A 22,168-nucleotide genomic window follows, 5' to 3' on the forward strand; every position below is an offset into this window, starting at 1 on the left:
GACTGAAGTGCCAAAGCGGCAGTAAGGGCAGCTGTGTTGCAGCCTGGGTGCGCTTTATGGGATAGAAAAAAGAAAAATAAAAGAAACAGCCTGGACAAGACTGGCTGTTCAGGAAAAATCTCGAACCTCAAGATGGCTAACAAAAGTTATCGTCCATTCTCGTAAATTGGGTGAGGAAAGTAATGTTTGCCTCATGAATCTGTTTTCCCATCTTAGGGCGACAGCGGTGGCCGTCACTATTTTCCTGGATGCTTTCCAGAAAGTGGCCGACCTGGCTACCAACTCAAGAGGTAGGAATAGTCTCTGTAATGTAGTTAACTCAAAATGTTTGACAGCTATGTCACGCTGTTTGTCTTTGCAACTGCATTATGTTGGACTCCAGCTCTTCACCCTATGGTGATTGGAATGTCTGTGGCTCATTGGCTGTATTGTGTGGCTAATAAATCCATCAGTACGCTGTTTGAAGCTCTCTTGTTGGCTCTGCGTTTGACCTCTGCTCACCTTTTTTCCACTTTCTGTAGCCCAACCCCCCACCTCTTCTACATCTGGGCTCTCTGCTGCTGCTCTGTTTTCATTCTGAATGTGTGAGAGTGGGAAAGTGGTAGAGTAACAGATCTCATCTTTCCCTAGCTTGGACACTTCCAGCCACGCACTGTCCTATTAATAGGAGCTGAAACAGACACACACATTCATTACCTCAATCACAGGAGTGAGAGTGATGGAGGAGAGAAATGAGCTGAAGGGAGGTGGGAAGGTGCAGGGAGTGATCATCCTCTCCTTCGCCCTCTTAGATTATATCAGTTTTTTGTAAAAGGGTCCAGATCAGTTAGCTGAGAAGCCTTGCATCACTTTTCCTCTGCCCTTTTCTCACTGACTTTGACTTGCAGTCTTTTTCTTTCGTTCAGCAGTATCACACAGCCCTTGCCATTTGGTGCACTGCGGCTCAGGCTGTATTTAGATTTAAGAAGCAAGGATAGATAATGAGCTACGATTTTCAACATTTATGCACGGCAGGTATTTATCTTCATGTGGGTGTGTGCAGCCGTATTACAACAAGCTCTTTTAGCTTATGCAGGTTTCTGCAGTGCATGTCAATCCTCTTAATGTAATCTAAATTGATGTGGGAGGTGGTTTTAAACCCAAAATGTTCTGACTTTTGTTTCTTTATGTTGTGATTAGATGGCTCAGAAAGGCTGTGGGTTTGGATTTTAATAACCAACATCTACTACTTCAAAATAGAGCTAAGGTGCCATTTGTTCATGTTTTTTAGGAAATTTATGAGCCATTTACCTAATTTATGGGCTTCAATCTGACAAAAAGTTACATTTATTACTTTAAATTAAAAAAGTTAAAAATGAGAATGTGGTTTAGTAAGGATCGTGCAGTTTAGTGATTCAGAAGAATAAAAAATTGCATAGATGTTCAAAAAGCACACTAAGAATTAATGATATTTTTCTAAACAAGCTTGACTGCAAGGTGCTGTATTTACAAAACTGAGGATATGTTTTATGTTATAATTCTCATTGTTCAGTTCAGTGAAGAGATCAGGTATGCCTGCAGTAATTAAGATTAAAAACATGTTTGCATATACAATACTCTTGTTTTTCAGTTTATCAGCTCTTTATACTGCCATTGATAACTTTGAATTCAAAGAGTCTGTTTCTGTATCTACATTGATTATAGTACTGAGACAATCTTCTTTTAGCAAGTCATAATTACCAAGAGGCTGCTGAGGAATTATATTGAGATGCATTTTAATTCCTGCCAATTTTTTCAAATCTTTTTCTTCTATATTTTGCTGTGTCTGTGTTCTTTCAAGTCTTATCCTTGTTTCTACTCTTCACCTGGCATTGAAATCAGTGGTTTGGAGCTCAAAGGTAAATGTTTGAAGAGCTAGAGTAAAAAGCCAACAGCAGTTAATCTTCTCTAACATCAATAAATGTAGCCGTAAAAGTAACCAGCTCACCCAGTGAATGTTATTAAAGCCCTTAATCAAGAAACTGACCTTTCGCCAGTTTTTGTAAATAGTTTTATTTCCTTGAGAAATTAACATTAATGGTTCCTTATAAAGATTCAGACCTGTAGACTTTGATATCTCATTAGAGTAAAGTTAATAAGTTTCAAAACAAAACTTTTGACATGTCTATTATGCAGTAAGTAGTCTGAATTCAAACACAAATGAACATAATTTACAACCTTTCCATTTTTAAGTCAACGCACCAACAGGGGTCTTCTTTAATCAACAAATACTTCTGCAGTATAATCCATGTTCAAAGCTCAACCACAAATCTTTTGACCCGTTCTGTTTTACAAAGCAGACTTGATTTTTCTCAAACCATCTGTTTAATTGATTTTGTACTCTCTGGGTTTTCAACTTTCCATTCATTCAAATTGTTCAAATCTGGTCTGAAGTACACTGAGGTGTAGTTTGGTATATCCAGGCTGCTTTTTCTGCAGACTTTTGAGGAAAAAAGTCTGCTTACTCTTCATTGTATACTTATCTTTTCCTAATTTTCCTTTGGTTTCAGACTAAATTCTTTTGAACACCATTTTTCTTCCTCTAGCTTTTCTTTATTTTAACAGTTTCTGCTGCATAGTTGCTGAGCTTTGGTTACTTGATCTGTTTTCAAAATGGATTGGACATTTTTTTAAGCATAATATAATGCTGATTGGATAGGCCTGTATGTCAGGAGTCAGAGAACCAGAGCATACTTTTAAACTTTTAATCCTTTTAAATGTTTATAGTACACGTCAACTTAAATTCTCTGAGTTATCTTTGTGCAGTTAAGTATAGAGGCTAAAATCAGTGTTGTAAAACAAACCAAAACCTTAAAAGGAAGGTGGGAATGTAGGAGAATACCTATTAGAGAAAAGAGTAACCATATGCCTCTCTATCCAAATACTTTTCTTTTCACCTCCTTTACTTTTTTCTTTCTTGTGTATGTCCATTTTATATAAAATATATAAGTTTTAAATATGCATTTATATTATATGCAAGCCAGTTTTGGAAAACATTAAAATATTATGTACGGTAATATGTTCGAATACAGTGGCTTTAAGATGACATCCTTGTCGTTAAAAAGCCAGGTTGTTGCAACTAAAACATTTTCCTTTCTACCATTAATCTGGAAAAGAAAATAATTCAATGAAATGAAAAACAAGCAAAATGTTGAGATAAGAAATGAGGTTTCTTTTGCAACTTCTAAGTTAAAAAGAATCTAAATGACATAACTGTACAAGGTAGCAGTAAGGAGAAGGGGACAAAAATGTCAACAAAAATATACAGAGCAGGTTTACTTATTGTGGACCTACAGAGTTGTTAGTGTCTTCAAACAAGGTAACAGTTGGGATAGGACAAATTATTTGATTTAATTTTCAACTCATGTGTCTGCTTTACTGAATTAGCATGTTTTTAGCCTGACTTTAGAAGGATACTCATAAATCTGGCAGGATGGAACAATCACTTTAACTGTCTGAGAGACAGACGAAGCTGTTTCCAGGACTTTGCTAAATTCGCACTGAAAGGAAACAGAACCTGTTTAGACAAAACGACTATGCTTCTCTAAGTAGGTAAAGTGATTATTGCAACTTAAGATGTGATGGTTTAATTACATTATTAGACTAAACTGCAATTGAGAGACCTTGTCTGCTTCCATGTTTCCAAAGCTGTCTGAACAGGAATGGGATTTTGACTTGGGTTTTCTTTTTCTGGATAAGTATTGAAAAACCAAAAAAAATATGGAGTAAATTTTTGCAGTTCTAGAACATTCCCCTTCCCATTGTCTACATGATAACTTTTAATATCTATATCAGTCATAGTTTTGTATTTTTTCCTTATGACTGATCCACTTCCTCTTTTTTATCTCTTCAGATTTTATATTTAAAGCCACACCATTACAAACATAATTTTGTACATTGTCATGTTGAAATTTTGTTTTTAATCTTTGTAAAGGTAATAATGCTGGACTTGGAGGACTTGGAACTGCTAAAATTTGACTTCCAAGTCGAATTTCCAACGCATGTGAAATGTGTTGGAAATTAGAACTCTTTTGTTTTTTGCTCTTATTTTAAAAAAGAGGTAACAATAATGAACAGGGTCCAACATTATATTGTTATTAGGATTTGCTGCATGAATGTAAATATTTTCAAAGCTTAGTTTGGGGCCATAAAAATCATCAAGTTGAAATAGAAACTGAAGGATTCACTCTTTCATGCGCTGAGTGCTTGAGCTACAAAGACGTTTTTAAGCAGCCACTGAATTACCAAACCTCTTTTCTTTCTTTTAAAAAAAATTATTTTCTTTACTTTTGATGTTGTAACAAGCACATGCAAACAAATTACAGACTAAACTTGTCAATATATTTCCTTCTATTTTCCTTTCCTCTGAAATCTTGAAGCTTGCTGGATGAAAAACAGGACAAGGCTCCATTGAAGCCATGAAAAAGAGATAACAGGGACATGAGAACATCACGAAAGACCAGCTTCAGAAGTGAATAATCCTCTCTTGTTTCATCAAGCAACAGTTCATTTTCTGTGTGAATCCCCTTCTTTCTTTCTGTTCTCTATCGAGTTACAGACACGTCATAGTTTCCTTCTTTGTGTAACAGCATTGTGTCTTTATGTTCTGTGTGCCTGTTGTTTGTTTACCTAATTTTCTGTGTATTCTTGGATGCGTATCCACAAAACAAATCTGTAGTATTCAGTTCAACATGAGAGTGTGAGGGGAATGAAGTTTGAGTGATTATTCTGTACTCGGCAGAAGACCTACAAAGAATGAGAGTATTAATGCTGATACTGAATTGCACACAGGTAGGCTAGTATTGACCTAGAAGACTTTTAGAGGTATGTTTGTGTGGGGGGATTTTTCAGATTTAAATAAATTTACTGCAAATCATGTCCCATTTCCTTCCAATTACTTTACTTAATTTATATTAAACTATGAAAACAATAGGCTAATTGCAGCATCATTAAATCTGGTGCTCTCCAACAGTTGGATGCTAAACCACAGATTCATGTTCACACACAGCCTGTTCAGATTTTCTCACACCACCCAAGCCATAATAGTTTATTAACAGTCATAAAAAAGGCCTCGTGTCGCATGTGGGTTGGCAGCTTTTTTTGAAAACTGCCTGTGCATGAACTTCTCTGTGTGTGCTGAGAATATTAGGTGTTCGTCTCTGGTAGTATTAATGCCAGTGGCTCCTTTAGCAGCTGCAGGGAAGACTCTCTTTAGACATGTCTGAGTTTGTAGTAATGAAATATACACCTGCCACACAGGCAGCATGTAGAAGCACGCTGGGTCTGTTCGGATAGAAAATAATATTCAGCAGCTGCTAGAATGACTGTTTGCCCTCACATTAGTATATGGGATTTTCATTTAAAATCGGGTGTGTTTTTTTTTCTTTTTATTTGTTCCACACAGCTTTATTTAAGCTAGCTGGATTTATTGTATTCAAATTCTCCTTGTAACATAAAGCCAACTCTCAAGACCTGTTTTCTATTAACAGTGGCAGCAAAATGTGCAGAGGCAGTTTACTAAAACCAATTACCTAAACTAAGAAACTTGAACGCTACAGTAATGGTACATGGAGAGTCAGAGGCTGAGGATTAGGGATGCAAGTAGTGGCACAAAAATTTATAAATTGATCTTAAGGTTAATATGAGTTTGTATAATAATCAACAAGACATGGGCAAGTATGAGATTCCACTTCATAATAAACTCAAGTAAACTTATTCTAAGAACGATGCATAAAATTAAATATTTGCTAAATATTTCCAACTTCCAACTAAATATTTCCAATAATTATTCCTATTAGTGTTAAAATAATTAAACATACATTTATACAGTTTGGTTATAAAAAATCATACAAACATATCTGCTTAATTTAGTAGTAGTTTCAGGGACTTACTGTTCAGAAGATAAGTCGTCTGTGTTGTGGTTACAGAGTAACAAACAACAAGCAGGTATTAGATGGGGGGGCTTCTTGGGTCTCTTCTATAAGTAAAACAATTTTTCCCGCATATTTCTCGCCTCTATAAATGTCAAAAAGCTGCCATCTCTCATATCAGCTGCCGATGAATATCATCTGATTGCCTTTTTCAATGCAAGTGAATACAAAAGTTAATTTATGTTAAACAGTTGTGAGGACATGATGTTATCTCCATCATGTGCATGTGGGAATCAGGATGGCAGTCATTTTGCACTAGGACACACTTGGTGAAGCAGGTACTGTAGCAGCAGCTTTTAGTTCTTCAACAGATGTGTTTTAGTGTGTTTGTGGTATAAAGTAGGGCACAGTATGAAGATGGGTTGACCTGGTCCAGGCTCTCTGAATTTTGATGAAATCAGCTGATAATTTGGTTATGGCTTCTGGGTATTCATGAGTCTGCATGCCAAGAACTTAAATGGTACCGCTAGTGGTATGACCCAGTTGTGAGAACATCAAAATATTAAAAAATGACTTTTCTTAACAGAAAAAGCAAAAGACATTTAATAAATTTCCTAAGCTGTAGATGATAAAAGCTGGTAATACCTTTACTCCCTTAAGTACTTCCCCAGGGAAAAGAGGTCGTAAATAACAGATGTCTTTCAAGATTTATCTTCCAAAAACCTAGTAATGTCTGCTGGTTTCTGGGCACAATGTGTGACATGTGGAATGTGTTATCCATGCCTCTTTTTTGTACAGATTTAGATAACTAATCTATACAACAATCTTTTTTACTATTCAGTGCACGTAATGCCTGAAGGTTGATCAGAAGCTTTACTAAAACAAAACCTAAGAAAGGGTGAAATTGTGATTAATGTATAGTAGTTTTAAAAGACGGCCTCTATTGAAAATAAGACTTGAGTTATGACTTGCTTTCTTTATACATATATAAAGAAATGTATATTTCTGTAAGCACAGCCTATACTGTAAACCATAGTCAAAGCACGATACATCTCTTTTGAAAAAGTCAGCCTTTTTCCTCTTTGGTGCTCCCAGTTCATGCTCGGCCTCTGCTATAGAGCAGCCTTCGTCTGAACTTACCCACTCTCTCAGCTCTCTATGTGAGACTGCTTTGTTCTCTTTTTCCAGTTTGGGTCCAAGACTAGCCATGGCTGTGCATAATTCCAATCTTCTGTCCAGGCCAGACCAACATCCTATCTCCTACACAAGCTCAGTCCCTTTCAGTCAACACACCTCTGCTGTTGACTGTTGACTAGGAATCTTATCCTGGATTTCTTACAGATCATTGCAGTCACAAAAATGACAGTTTCTGGGGTCAAGTACACAACTTGTAAAACTGAGTTCATTTGAATAGTTACAGCTTGGTTTTATAAACCAATTGCAGAACGAAAGCATTTGTGGGAACATAATCTTCAAAGAAACATAGACCAGAAATAGATTCCATACTCATCGCTCATATTAAAATCAATAGCTTATGTTAGATCATTTATACTATAGCAGTGTTTTGACACAATAGGCAGCTCAATGATATTTATTAAATATTTTTTCCAGATAACTTTATTGAAGACGGTGCGAGATCTGTTTGAGTGAGGGTGCTTTAGAGCCATACCAGGTACATTTAATATTTGGCTCACTCAAAGTTCCAGTGAATTCTGAGTGTGTTTTTGTACGTGTGTGTTTGCAGGTGTCAGTGCTATTTGCTCTCCTGCTTTTGTTTAAACATAAATCTGGTTAGACGAGTGAACTCTGAATCGTCTGACATGCATGCAAAGCCAAATTCAAAACACATTTCTCTGGCAAATTAACTTCAGTCTTGAGTCCTTGGCATTGTAGTCCAATGAGAAGTTTGCTTCTGTTTGTTTCTTTCTTCAGAATGAACATATAACTCACCACCAGAAATTTGTTGTCTGTTGCAACATTTCTTGATAACATTTTTACTGCTTGCTGACGTGTGTTCCTGGTAAAACGGGGACAGCTCTGACTCGTCTGCTCTGCGGACAAGTTTTCTTTAAACACACAAGTGTTGGAAGTGTGTGTAGGTGTTATCTCGGATAACATTTGCATCCATCTTCTGGGTGTGCGTGTACACACACACGTTAGGATATTATCTTTGTGTCTAGTTCCTTTTGTGTCCAGCTTCTGTCTCTTTTGTTGGTGGGTGTCAAACTCATAGACCAGTCTACAGTCTGCTTTTGTTCAGGGGAGTGTTTTTACTTACTCACAATATGTGACATGTAAAGTTATCCTCTTTACAAGTCACTGTTAACCACCTAGAGTGGCTTCATTTTTAGTAGTTGGGCCAGTTTTTTGTAAAAGAATAAATAAAAGTTATTTAAGGCTTGTTGGTCTCTTTCAATAATCACTATTTCTTCCCCCCTTTTCCTTTTGCAGTTTATCAATTTGTTTGTCTGCCTCCTAGAACTTTCCTTTTAAAATGTCCAGCCTTAACTCCTGTTGCTGCCATACTATTGAAACCAGATGCATTCAGCCACTTTGTGATAGCAGCACTGTGCTAATTTCTCTTCAAGATTAAGTACTCTCTATGCAGCGTAAAATCCCCACAAAGACAAAACAAAAGATGTAAAGGTGGGTGAAGAGAACAGCATGAGAAAAAAGAGAAATGCATCAAGTTGTAACAAGAAACAGAAATATAATCTCTGTCACATAACTCGGAAAGATGAATGATAGCTGAACGGAGTAAAAGACGGACATTTGGATCAGTGTTTTTCAACCCTGGACCTCAAGGCACATTGCTCTGCAAGTTTTAGGTATTCCCCTGCTTCAGCACACATGATTTCAATTGATGGCTGATTAACAGGGTTTTGCTGAATTGCAGTCAGAATGGGGTGTGCTGAAGAAGGGGAACATCTAAAACATTCAGGTTAGTGTGCCGTGAGAACCAGGGTTGGGGAAATACTGATTTGGTTTAACAGATGAACATCATGACCTAAAGTAGCAAGATATCGTTTTTTTTTTTTTTTTTAATCTTGTAGTGAACCGTCTATTACAGATGCAATACTGTTTAGTATTGCTAATAAACAAACTCTTCCTCAAGTTACTGGAGAATTTGCATCATAGTGCTATGAGTTAGAGATGATCACAAGCACATTTATCCATGTAAAAGGCAAACATCAAGTATTTATATTCTGAATGACTTGAGGAGGAAGTGCTTTTATTTTGATGAGCTAGTATTGATTTTCTGCATACTGTACTGTATTGACTTTAGAGTCTATTATTCTCCTTAGTTTGAAACACAATAATTGTAGACTATAATAAATTCTTCATTTAGTGTTTCCTGTTAATTTTGTTTTTTGAAGGAAGTGCTTTTATTTTGTCACCAGTCATGTATTACAACACAGTTTAACAGCCAGAAAGATAGGTGTATTTTGTTGTAAAATGGCCCAGTAATGCTCTGTCCAGTGCCATGCGTATGGTCGCTATTATAATAGTTCAACAAACCTCAATAGATTATTAACCATTAGCCCACAGTATGTGAACATCCATGACTATTAACACAAACAATCCACAAGAATGTGTGCACCTCTGTCCGAGCTGCAGGTTATTTTCATCACTTAAAAAATCAAATCAAATAAAAAATTGTTCACAAGACTTCACAAGACACAACTCCATGTCAAATCTTAAGAGTATGAGTCTTGAGTCCCATTTCAAATGTGTCTTGAATGCAAGATTCAGACTTGATCCCTCCACCATTATGGTACATATTCAATGTGTTTCTGCCTCTGTGTCTGTAATGAAATTTTTATTTTTAATTTTTCCAAATGCCTCATATCCTATACCAAATACTGGTTAGGTGTTGTGTAAAATAATGGACCCATTATGTGTTTACACGAGTAACCGCTGTTAAAATTCAGATTACTTAGAAGGTTGAGTTTCTAAAGTCAAAACACCATAAACTGCAGCATTAATGATGTGTTTGTGTGAAGTGTGTGTGTTTAATTGTGAAGATTGATATGAACTGACATTGGATTGGAAAAAGTCCTTTCACAAATTCTGAGTTTATGATGGAGCTCTTATGCATGTGAGCACACACACACAAGCACAGAAACATGCATAGCCTGTGACATACACATAGGGGATATAATCTGGTGGTCATTATTGCAAACAAGGCAGTGTTGTGTTGCACTGACAAACAGTTGAGTCTGTGTAGCTCGCCTCTGGTTTAAATTATCACCAGTATCCCACAGACCACAGACCTCTCAGTCTCACTGTAGGGAAAGGAAAGGTCACAGGCCTGCTCACACAGCGAGGACAAAAGTCCTGCTTAGTTTTATGCAAGTGCTAAGGAAAGTTTCTCATTTCTTTCATGTCTATGTTAACACTATGTTAACAACATGACAGAGTGCTTTCCAGTTTGCACTAGTGTTGTCATGAAAGAATACAAAATTGCTTTTTAATTTGCCAATGCGTCATTGTTTTGCTACAAATTTAAAGTGAGAAATGCCTTTTCTCTCATTCTATCAATATTTCTTAAAATCTAACACGACTTGTAGTCATCTGAAATCTGATAACTTACCTAATATCTTAACTGTTTTGATCTGATTATTTATTAGTTTTTTTTATCTTTAACTTCAACATTTTGGATTTATTTATGATCAGTTGTTGTTTTTCTTCCTTGTTACCACCTCCTTAATGTCATGCATCATTACCTCGTGCTTGCAGACAAAATCAAGGTGAATGTATTCATAACAATATTGTGTAACTTGTTTGCGCGTCTAAGCAGTTGATGTGGTTTTGATGATTGATTTTGTCTTGTCAGACCAGACTCTGATTTATCTAGACAATTAATTAAGCTGATATGAAATTTTCATATTTAAGGTATAAATGTTTAATATACAGTCCTTGACATGTAGGTGGATTGGGGAAAATATACAGATTTATTTTTAATTCATGTAAATTTTTTGCATTATTTGAAGAATTGTTCTTTGTGAATGCCATGCTGGATTGCTTTTGATCACTTTGTTAATTAGGAAAGGGTCATACCTTGGCTTGCGTATATATGTGTCTAATGAAGTATCTTGCCAATGTACAGCATTATGCTTCTTTAAAGAAAAAAAGCATAAAAAAGCATAACCTTGTAAGGTTAATTACAACCTTATAAGGTTGTAATTAACCACTCCACCCTTCTAACCTGAATTACCTGTCTTTTGTTTTTTCTGTTTTTCAGCGTTGTAAAGACAAAGATTTGGGTTTTTCTATTCTCGAGGATTGTTGAATCAAACAGATTTCTTCTTGAAAATTTTACCACACACATTTTTTCCAAAAAGTATGACTGCTCTTTCATCTGAACTTTGAGTGTAGTCTGTTGTACAAGTGTGACTCAGACTTAAGCTTATTCAAACTTTTGCAATGAAAACACAAACATCTGTCCTCTTCATTGTCAATGATTAACTGTGGCGTAAGACTTTTCGCACGTCCCGACCACATGCTTGCAGTAGAAACTGCTCACTGTTAGAGGTACCATAAATAACAATGTCAGTACCAAAATAACAAGCCAATTTAGTTCATTGCTAGAGGTCTTAGTCAATTCTTTTTGTGTGTCTGTGTTTAGAATATGTGTCACACCAAAAAAGGAAGATTAGTTAGAAAGTGGGGCACCGAAGCCCAGAAAAGAGCAAGAAAGGTCTCAGGGGTAATCTATTCTTTTATTCACTCTCTTTTTCTCTCTCTGGCCATCTCATGACACGCTTAATCCCCCCTTGCTGTCTTTAACTGGTCAGATTCTGGGCAAACAGATACATGTAGGCTGACCCTAGCACACTCTATTGAGGAATAAAGTCTCTTATTTACAGGCTCATTACTGAATCTTTTTAGGTTTTAAATTTTTTGTCTAGTATTTCAAGCATTTATAGACTCCTCTTGCTGCCTATTAGCTAAAATATTTGTATTATGTATCTCTATCACGCCATATTAAAACAGTAAGTCTGAATATATAAAACATTTTTTGCTAACATGTCACTCAAGAGGACATCTTTAACGACAAGTTTCCTGTTATCACCATGAACTTTCCCATGGCATATAGTCTGCATCAGTCTGAGGTTTATTTTGGTCTTGACTTTGACCGCTCATTGAACTAGGCAACTGCTTATTGACTGGATTAACTGAGACACTGTGAAAACACTTTCTTCATATATCAAGGACGATGGTTGGGAGCAGAATACTTAGATGTTATTGGGAGGAGACAGAAAACTAAACATAAACAGAGACAAGAATGAAGCACAGAAAGGCCAGACATAAAAGTATTCAGACATTTTATTCACTGCAAGTTTACCTCTGAAAGTAAAGCAAATTTTTGCCATGTAGTTGAGACATTTGGCCAATTAGCATAGATTTGCACTTCAGCTATGCCTGACAACTTTTTATAGAACAAGAGTCACTTTAATGATTCTTGTGATTCTCTCTTTTCTTGTGAGGTCGAAGGTGTGCAATCAAGGATGAAAATATTGAACACGACTGCAATAGCAATGCTGACGATGACCAGAAAACTGTTGACCAGATACTCAGCGGTAACTCTTCCTACTGCAACAGTGTCTGAGAAAAATATAATTGGTTACTTTGTCATAACAGCTAAACTTTGCACCTTAGCTTGATTCACTACATTTTGAATCCAGTATATCTGGAAAAGTCTAAAAAATTTAAAGGGATTTTGCTGACGAGTTATACAAGAGGAGTGAGAGCAAAATGTTATAGTCACTTCTGTCAAAGAAAGATTGTGACATTTAAAGAAATTTAATAAATTTTTCCTGGGGACGGAGAAGCTGGGTTAATAATGAGCCAGAAACTCACTGTCGCTACTGGAAGATGTTTCTGTAATGGAGCTGTTGCTTTTGATGTTACACAGTCGGTATCAGCGTGAACATAAACATCCGTCAACGTCTTTTACTCCATTTGTGACTCCACAAAGTGCAACAACCTCAGAAAAGAACGTGGGTTTTTTTTTTCTGGAAAAAAAAACAAAAACTTTTTTTCTAAAGACAAACATTTTTTGGAGTATTAATAACAATCAGGTGCCTTATTTGTAAGCTGGTGTGTCTCATGCTTGTCGTAAAGCCGTGATGTTTTTCTGTCCCATAATCAATGGACTGTTGATAGTTATTCTTTGAAACCAGAAATGCACAATATAGCGCATGACAACTGTCATTACAATATCAATGTGTGCAATATTGTATTATAAACAACAACCTGGAGAGAATAAATTAATAAGATGAGATATCTTAGGTGAACTGCAGAAAAAGCGTATTCCGTTTTTGAAGGCCATAGTCAGTGTTCTGTGTCTACATTTATTGTAGGTCTTGGATGAAGATGGTAAACCTGAGGTCTGGTGGAGTGGCTGTGATGAACGTATTTACCAAAATTATTGCAACGTTATACTTCTATGACGTTGCCATCTCAGTGCTATCTGAGATCCATAAAAGAACACACACATTGCCTACTCCATACTGTCTTCAAATACTGCACAGCATATTTATAAAAGACAGTCTCATCGTTCCTTTTGTCCTGTTTTTGCATGGCAGCTGTTGGGGACTGAAGTCAGTGCGGAGCTTTTCAACGTCAGCACTCGTCACACTATAGCAGGTGCATGTGTGTTTGCACGCCTACACGCTGCATGTGTCTGTGCTTGTTGAGGCTAGACTTGCTGTCTGTTGTGTGTGTTTGTGTGTGTGGGTAGCCAACACTAGACAGACTAGCTGACTCTCTGTCAGCAGATACAGATGAAATGAGGAGGTAAGGTTAGTGTCCAAGGAAGTCAGGACACAGCTAAAGGAATATATTGTCAGTGTGCCGGACAGTGTCAAGCGATATCTATGTGGTTCATCTTAACTCCTTCCATTGTCATTTGATATAACAGCAACATATCAGAATGATGGAGTGAATTAGAAGCAAAGCCCGTGTCTGTGTTGTGTGGGTGGACCAATCTGGGCACGGCAACTGCTCAGCTAGAACCCTCTGAGTGTATTTGTGTTATGCATTTCCTTTACTGATTCAAACAAAAACTCTGTAATCCACCACGTGTTTACTGATTGTGTTGACGTAAATGAGTAAACTAAAATATGATTCACGTGTGAGACAGCGAGAATAGGGTGCAGTTGGACAATTGGACAATAACTGGCTTTGGACTTTCACCTTGTTTTTCCCCTTTCATGTATCTCCAGGTCATGAGAAACAATGGTACGTTGTTGTACCACCTAGTGCCAGAGAAGACTATGGAGTATGACAGTTAGAAATGGTTCAGACCTGTGATTGGTGTTCGTCTATTAGAAAGAGCAGTCTGAAAGCAAGTTTGCAACCAAATATTCATCTGAATACAACCACTGAATTAATATTTACTTTAAGATGTTATTTAAACTTCTAAAACTGTGTAAGGATGTGGAAAAGCTGCTTAGGATCACTGTTAAGTACGGTGAGGGACCTGTGAGGATGTGGGCTTTTTCCTTCTCCAACGACCCCATGACCTTGTTTGTGTATAGAGTTATGGCCCCTTTGAAATAAGTAAAAAAGAAATAATGTGGTGACATGCCCAGTACATAAACATTTTCATGAAAAAGTTTTGAGTCATTGCGGTTTGGTTTCTGTTAGAGTAAAAGGAGAATTAAAGAAGAATTAAACATATTTTTAAAGTTTGGTGGCTTAGTGTGAAGGTTACTTATGTTTTCTTCAGCTCTGTAATTAACTGCTCACCAGATCTCCATACCTCTGTCCAGCCGGGGGAGTGTATATTTTATTTGTGTATCCAGCTGTATATAATCCTCAGTCTCTTATCTTCTTAACCACTGGCCCATAGTTAACAGCAGCCATCTGTGGCCAACCAACAGAGTTGGTTGTGGCCAACGTCCCTGATCTACATGTAGCAAGTACTAGCAGCACACTTTCTCTTTCTTTACACATTTGCTGGTTACTTTGGTTTTTATTCGTACATGTGAAGAAGCATTCATCATTTTGACTAATTGCTTTTTTTTTTTGGACCAGATTTCTTCTCAAATTTACATACAAGTCGCTAAATGTAAAGACATCTATTTAAAGTGCAAGTATTCATATGCTTATTTTCTGGATTCCAATAGTGACAAGTAATAAAAAATAAAATAAAAAATCTACATAGTAGATAGTATAGTATTAGTAGATCAGAGAGTTGTACTATTTGTGATTTTATCAAATTTATCTTCATCGCAATATTCATGTCGCAAATGAGCCTATCTCGAAAAGCAATAAATCAATTAATAGCAGGATCAATTAAAATGAGCTTGATAATTTCCATTTGCATGATTAATCATTTTTCTCCTTTCTCCCTCTTTCTACCAAAAACTGGATGACAAGTTCAGTCTGCTGCATATGTTTCAACTAGCTTTATTTTTTGAATGCTTCATAATTAATTTTAGTTGTTGCTTCTGTTCTATGTATTTAAAAAGTCTTCCAGTTCCATTGTTAAACGTTCATTACAATTTAAAGATTATTGATCTTTCTTTTTTTTTGTTACCCCTCCAGGGAGTCTTTTGTGGGCTCTAGTGTCCCTTAAATGAAAGTAGGCTGACAGGAAAGGGGGAAGTCGAACCCGCGACGGCTGCGTCGAGGACTCAAGACATCCAAACATGGGTCGCGCGATCCCCTACGCCATCGCGGCACGCCCAAAGATTATTGATCTTTGAGAAGATGTTCCTGCAGTATTATATTACTACCACTATATTGATTGAAAATGGTCTATAAACAACATTATGGTTTATTGTGATAAGTTCTGGTACAATTTATCATTCAGCAAAATTTATTGTGACAGATCTAGTCGCAAAGACAGTTTGTAATTAAATAATTGTTGGCTAATATATTCCAACAAGTGTTGTGAACGGGCATTTCATTGTAATTTAATACTTGGCTTGTTGGACACCAGCAGATGCTCACACTGAACATTAATGACCTTGCCCAAAATGATATCTTGGAATTTATTTGTCTTCATATTAAATCTAGAATATTTAGTGGTAAATTTATTAATCTATTATGTATCTAATTAATTTAACCGTTTTTTATCCTTAATGACTTTGGTCTGAACCCTTTAAAATTGTTTGTGGCGTCTCTGTGGAAGTGTCTCATGAAGCGGCCACACCCACAGAAACAACAAGAACTCCCAGCGAGGGAGACGTGGCCACATGGATGGTTGAGTATTATAACCGAGCAATTCACTGCTGGAGTGAATGAACATTTTGGTGTTGTGCAACAGTGAGGCCCTTATACTAGCCACGCCTTCTGTAAAAGCAAGCTTGCGAAAAGGAAGACTTCATAAAACAGAAGAGGGATTAATACTGAGCTCAGTGGCCCTTACAGGATATTAAATGTAGTTGAACAGTATAACAAAGTTTTAATTTGCCATCTTGAAAGATTTAATACTCTTTAAGCCAGTTTTTGTGCTGTACTTGGCCACAGTCTTAGTCTGTTATTTAGAAATTAGAAACTCTTGAAAAGGTGAACAAAACAGAAGAACAAAATGGATTTGGATTGTGTGAAAACAAGCTCTTTCACAAGGAGTTCATTCATAACCCACTGCTACTATACCAACTATGCATACAGTTTTATTGCTGCAGTAACACACCAGTAAGCCCATGTTGTATCAGTTATAAAAACATTCACTGTTTAGACAGAACTGAAACCAGAGCTGTTTTTTCAAACAACTCCCTCTGTTTTACATTAATGTACGTACGTTAGGAATTCTTTTCGCACCTCAACTTGCCAGTTGGGAAATTCAACACTTCGTGATGGTATGTTCATTACTATAATTATATTTACACAGTCCAGACAGGGTGGCTAAAAACATCTCACGCAATCTCAGTAGTCGGTTTGTTGAGGAACCTGAAATGTCGCTCACAATTTGAAGCCATCCTTATCAAGTTGTAGCTGCAGAATGTGTGTGTGAGTGTTGGAGGTGATGGCAGCAGCTTCTTGTATGTGTTGCAAGCCAATTGTCTCTTGGAGTTAGTAACGTGGGCGGGAGTGGCTGAGTGAGTGACAGCTATGCATGTATCTCTTCACGCTGTAGAGCTGTGCAGACAGCTGGATGGCTCACTCTGCTCAAAATTTTACACTCCATAAGATGCCACAGACACACAAGTACACACCCCCACAGTAGAGAGTATCTCCCTGTTTATGAAGCAGAGTGCAGAATGTCAACAGTTCAGTAATTCAAGGTTTCTCCAGGCCTCTCGACTCTATATGGACTCTGACACACAGATAAATAAACATACAGACAGGGGTCCCACAGAGAAGCTATTGATTCATGCTGAACATCTAGACCACAGGTGTCAAACTCCAGTCCTCGAGGGCCGCTGTCCTGCAGTTTTTAGATGTGCCACAGGTACAAAACGCTGGAATGAAATGACTTAATTGCCTCTTTCTTGTGTAGATCAGTTCTCCAGAGCCTTACTAATGACCTAATTATTGTATTCAGGTGTGGTGCAGCAGAGGCACATCTAAAAGTTGCAGGACTGCGGCCCTTGAGGACTGGAGTTTGACACCCCTGATCTAGACAATAGCTCTGTCAATCAACGTTTCACCACTGCCAGCGGATGACCGTTTATTCTGTGAGGAGGAAAATGCACATTTTGCCAACTTCTTATTTGTCCTCAACTGTGAATATAAGCTACTTGATTTAAAAAAAAAAAAAAAAGCTGTTGGTTGCATAATTTGTAAGGTGGATGATTGATAGTGAATGTTCATTAATTTTTTCTTAAGTCCTTGATATGTTTTATGTCTCTCTCCCAGCAGTGGAGAAGGTTGTTTTGTCAATACCATCAGTAGCCTTTTGTGCACTGCATCTTATTACTATTTATCTTGTGACAAACAACAACCGTTCAGAACAGAACAATTTCCTGTCTGTCTTTTCCCACAGGAAGCTAATAAAGTAATTCATAAGTCTATGTTTCATGCTAAATTGAGGTCAGGTTTTCTGTTTCCCTACTTTAAAGATGATCAAAATAAATGCATTTGCAGGTCTTTAAAAATAAAGTGTTTGCTGTACAAATCAAACTGACTTTTATACTAATTAAAAATGAATTATCTCAAAATATAATACATTGTTTTTTTCATTTCCTCTTTTCTTAATAGCTCCAACCGTAACTCTGTCTGATCAACTTGCTGCAAACTCTGCTCTGTTGATTTTTGTGTTATGACATTTCTAAAATGTTTTTCTGTTTGAGTACTTCTAAAACTTGCTTATATCTGTTTTTTTCAGGTCACCTTTAGTGACAATGACTAAAAGTGTGACATGTCATTTCGACCATCTATTTTTGTAGCGATGTATAACTGCTGGTATCCAAGTTGCTTGTGAAACTTTTTTTCCCACATTTTCCTTCCTCTCAACTTTCCAGTAATTTGCTTGCATACAGCACTTTGTAACCAAGCGTTTCTATTATCTATGGTCTTTTTGTGGCATGACTGGTGAATGCATTCAATAGTCAGCAGTTATTTGATAATGTAGCAGTTGACATTAGAAACCTTTGTTTTATTTGTATTATTTTTATCTTTGGAGAAACATAATTTAATGTGTTCATTCTCTGTAAGTCATAATACAACAACTTGAACAAATACATTTCTGAAATATCACTTTGTGTCTCAATGGAACATGATTTTTAAGCTGAAATTACTGCAATAAAGCTTTCAATGATAATCAGATTTTTTTTTTTTTAGATGCATCTATATGAAACTGTTTTTTTGCTCTGAAATCAAGGTTATTCATCATATTCGTTTCTGTTCCAGGTGGCACCAGAGACATCGGGTCTGCATTGACCAGGATGTGCATGAGGCATCGCAGCATAGAGGCGAAACTCAAACAGTTCTCCATGTAAGGAAAATTACACACTGAAATGTTGTTCTTTTGAACACATATTGCTCTTTGGCCAAAGTTATTCTTCAAAAAGTGTTGACTGCTGTTTCTCCTGGCCTTTTGTGTTTTAATGTTTTGGGTGTGTGGGTGACCGTGACCCTTGTTGTGGAATGCTGAGAAAAAGTCTATTTACTTGGACGCATACGCATCTATAATATTAAAGGAAAGATGGACACAGCACAGCTTTCTGCCTTGACCCCTCCCGTTACCACACACATCCCAGACAAGAGGCTCTTTAATTTCACTTGGCATTTCTGTAGAGATTCCATTTGGATCTCCATAGCAGGGGCCATACACGTGGGGGCTGCCATCAACAACCACCCACTGACACACACTTTGTGGAGATGTCTGCAAGACGGAGAAGTCTAATTTTAGCTCGACTCGCTAAGGCTCCAGCTGTCCACATTTCACACACTTTACAAATGTGTCTAGGAAGACGTTCATGCTTGGGTAATGATTGACAGACATAACTGCACAGGCTTAGTACTTCCCCCTGTGTCGCACAATCAGACACTTGCAGACTCTTTTCTCACAGTCTGTGTTTTTTCTCCCTCCCGGTTTGTCTATGTCAATGATTGACGTGAGATTACATGCCACATAAATAAACCAGACTTTATGTTTGTGCATTTTTCAAGCTTGACAGTCTGCTTTCACTTAAATTGGATGATAAATATACTGCTGTCGTACGTATGCATTTTATTTCCATTTTGGTATAGAACATCAGACAGTTGTAAATAATTGTGAAGTGGAGGAAAAATGTTAAATGGTTTTCAAAGGTCAACTTCTCTTTGCAAAAATAGCTGGAGACCTTGGAGGCTTTCACAAAACAACTGCAGCAACACAGATGAAATTTTACACAGGTGAACTTTATTTGATGACTGGATTGTATTTAGGGGTATAGGAATAAAGGGGGCAGAACGCAAAAGTGTGTCTTTGCATGAAAAATCTTTGAGGTAATGTATGTGGGGGAAAAAGTGGACGATCTTGTTTGGCCTTTGTTCTTCATGACATAGCTCTGTTTCGCAAGAGCTTGTTGCTTTAGTACGAGTACATGGCATTCCCTGCCAAATAGACATCCAAAGGGCAGAAATGTAATGAAAACTCAAGGGGTTCATTTGCATGTAAATTGAACTAATCTGGCTGACCTCAGATTAAAAGGGAGAAACTTGTCGTTTCACAGGTGCTTTCTGGAGGGTCTGATTAACCCTCTGCAGGAACAGATGGAGGAGTGGAAAAGAGGTGTCAACACTTTAGACAAAGACCATGCAAAAGGTGAGGTGAACTTGTATAATCGCACAAACCCTTTCTCAAAGTAAATTGTTGCCAGTTTTATCACTTCAGTTCACAATTTATATTTATCTATTCACTAGTGCTCTGCTCTTACACAAAATATCTGGTCATTTAAATTGTGCTAAATGTTCAATAAAGCAGTTGATTGACCTCTGTTAATTGGTCTGTTTGTAACAGAGTACAAACGAGCTCGACAGGAAATCAAGAAGAAGTCCTCGGACACGTTAAAACTTCAGAAAAAAGCAAAGAAAGGTGAGAAAAAGCTTTTTGTGAAGCCATTTGCATTTGACGTGGTAGTCCATGTGTGCCGTCAGGCATACATCTTGTTAAATGTTTTTTAGTCGTGGATGATTTATTATCAAGCCTGAAAACATAAAACTATTAAACTATGCAGCAGTAGTTCAACAGCAGGTATGTTTATTGAAACGAAGCTGCTGTTTTTGCCTTAGGCTGTATGTTGTTGTTAGCCTAGCCAGATGTGACGCTTGTTTTTCCATTGACCTCTTGGTGAATTTGTCTTCTTTAAACATTTAGCCTGGTAGCTGTTGTGAAGTAGCTTGTAAGAGGTCACAAGGGAAAAAGCTGTTACTCATTTATGTCTGTCCCACTGGTTTTATATGTGAGCTACTGTTTTTTGAGACTTATGATTGTAATACTGCAATAGATACATTTATTTCAATGTAACAGCTTGTGAATGTAAAATCTGTTAAGAATTTAGAACATACCAAGAAAATTGTGCTGAAAAATAATCTGTGGAGAGAAAACTTTATTGATCTATTTTGTCTGTTTTAATGAGAAATATGTATCATTTGGGGTTCAGTTCTCTGTTTAGCAGCATGTGTTTTGAACAAGTGCTTTCCTACTGAGTAAGTTGTGCAGCTCTAGTAAGGCTGAACATTGCCTTACTTGGTCAACACTGCGAGAGGGCAGTGCAGTCCTCTTGGCTCAGGTTATACATACTTGCTCACCTAAATGGAAAATAGTGCTGTACATAAAAAGACATTGGCTGGCTATCGATGTGGCATGTTTATAGATTTGCTTTGATTTTCAAATTAGTTTTTTGTATTTTTGTTTGTTTTTTTTCAGACATGTTAGCTACCTTAAGTAAAGCAAAGAGGGGAACTCATTTCTGTTTTTGCATTCTCATCTTTTGAAGTGTAGATGAATGAGCCTGTCAGGATAGCACCAAGTACTGCATCATTGCAGGACTATTGATTTGCTAAAGACAATGCAAATGATTTACTGTAATATCTGTTTTGATAGTATCTGAGAATATGCTATCAAAACAGATAGCATATTCTATCTCTTTATCTGTGATAGCTTTTACGCTACACTTTTCGTTACAAAAACATTTTCTCATGTTTGAATCCTTAAACAATGTTTTAGACATGCATAGGCAAAGCATTGATTAGTGTTTAGCTGGCAGTTTCTCAGTTCATGTGGATCTTTTTCTCTCCCTGCCCACCCATGGTTGATATTCTTCTCTTAATGCTGCACTGCAGCAGACAATCATGGTAAGTCACTTTATAGACAATATTTAAGTAGTTGCTTGTGCTACAATTTATTAAGTGTCTTGGTTTTATTGGTAGGTGACTAATGTAGGCCTTACTTTCTTTTCTGTCATACATTCTTTTTTTTATATACAAGCTGTAGCTACTCATTAGAGACTCTAGCAACACATTTGTCCTATTTAGAGTGTCAATCTTCTTTTTAGTGTAGATCAGTGGTTCTCAAACTTTTTTCAGTGATGTACCCCCTTAAAAATATATTTTTAGTCAAGTACCCCCTGACACGGGCAAAACATTTTTGGAATAAAAAAGAGGTACAGTGCTGTAAAATCACTGTCTGATTAATTAAAGCCAAACAACTTATATCAGTGAACCTGACAAATACATCCATATTGCAAACATTGCATGGTTAAACGAAAAAGAAAAACAGAAGACGGTGACCACCAGGAAGGTACAAAACCAGTCAAAACGGAAATATGCAAAACGCTGCTAATTTATATTGGTCTCTGTAATGGTACAAGATTAAATATATACATAAATAATAA

The 22,168-nt window shown here is 36.9% G+C and overlaps 1 protein-coding gene across 11 annotated transcripts in view; it reads left to right on the top strand.

The window, feature by feature from the left end:
- LOC102228141 (metastasis suppressor protein 1-like) overlaps positions 1-22,168 on the top strand; it is a 47,516-nt gene that overhangs the window by 10,389 nt on the left and 14,959 nt on the right. For 6 of the 11 annotated variants that reach the window (XM_023330543.1, XM_023330544.1, XM_023330549.1 and 3 more), the window contains 5 exons: positions 217-290; positions 18,699-18,783; positions 20,006-20,097; positions 20,293-20,367; positions 21,618-21,629. In XM_023330543.1, coding sequence (XP_023186311.1) covers positions 217-290; positions 18,699-18,783; positions 20,006-20,097; positions 20,293-20,367; positions 21,618-21,629 — 338 coding nt within the window. Of the gene's footprint in view, positions 1-216; positions 291-17,420; positions 17,525-18,698; positions 18,784-20,005; positions 20,098-20,292; positions 20,368-21,617; positions 21,630-22,168 lie in introns of those variants that run through there. The other 5 variants (XM_023330546.1, XM_023330551.1, XM_023330548.1 and 2 more) reach the window with 3 other exon arrangements.

Source organism: Xiphophorus maculatus, chromosome 3, assembly GCF_002775205.1.
Source record: "Xiphophorus maculatus strain JP 163 A chromosome 3, X_maculatus-5.0-male, whole genome shotgun sequence".
In the NCBI taxonomy this organism is placed as follows: domain Eukaryota; kingdom Metazoa; phylum Chordata; class Actinopteri; order Cyprinodontiformes; family Poeciliidae; genus Xiphophorus; species Xiphophorus maculatus.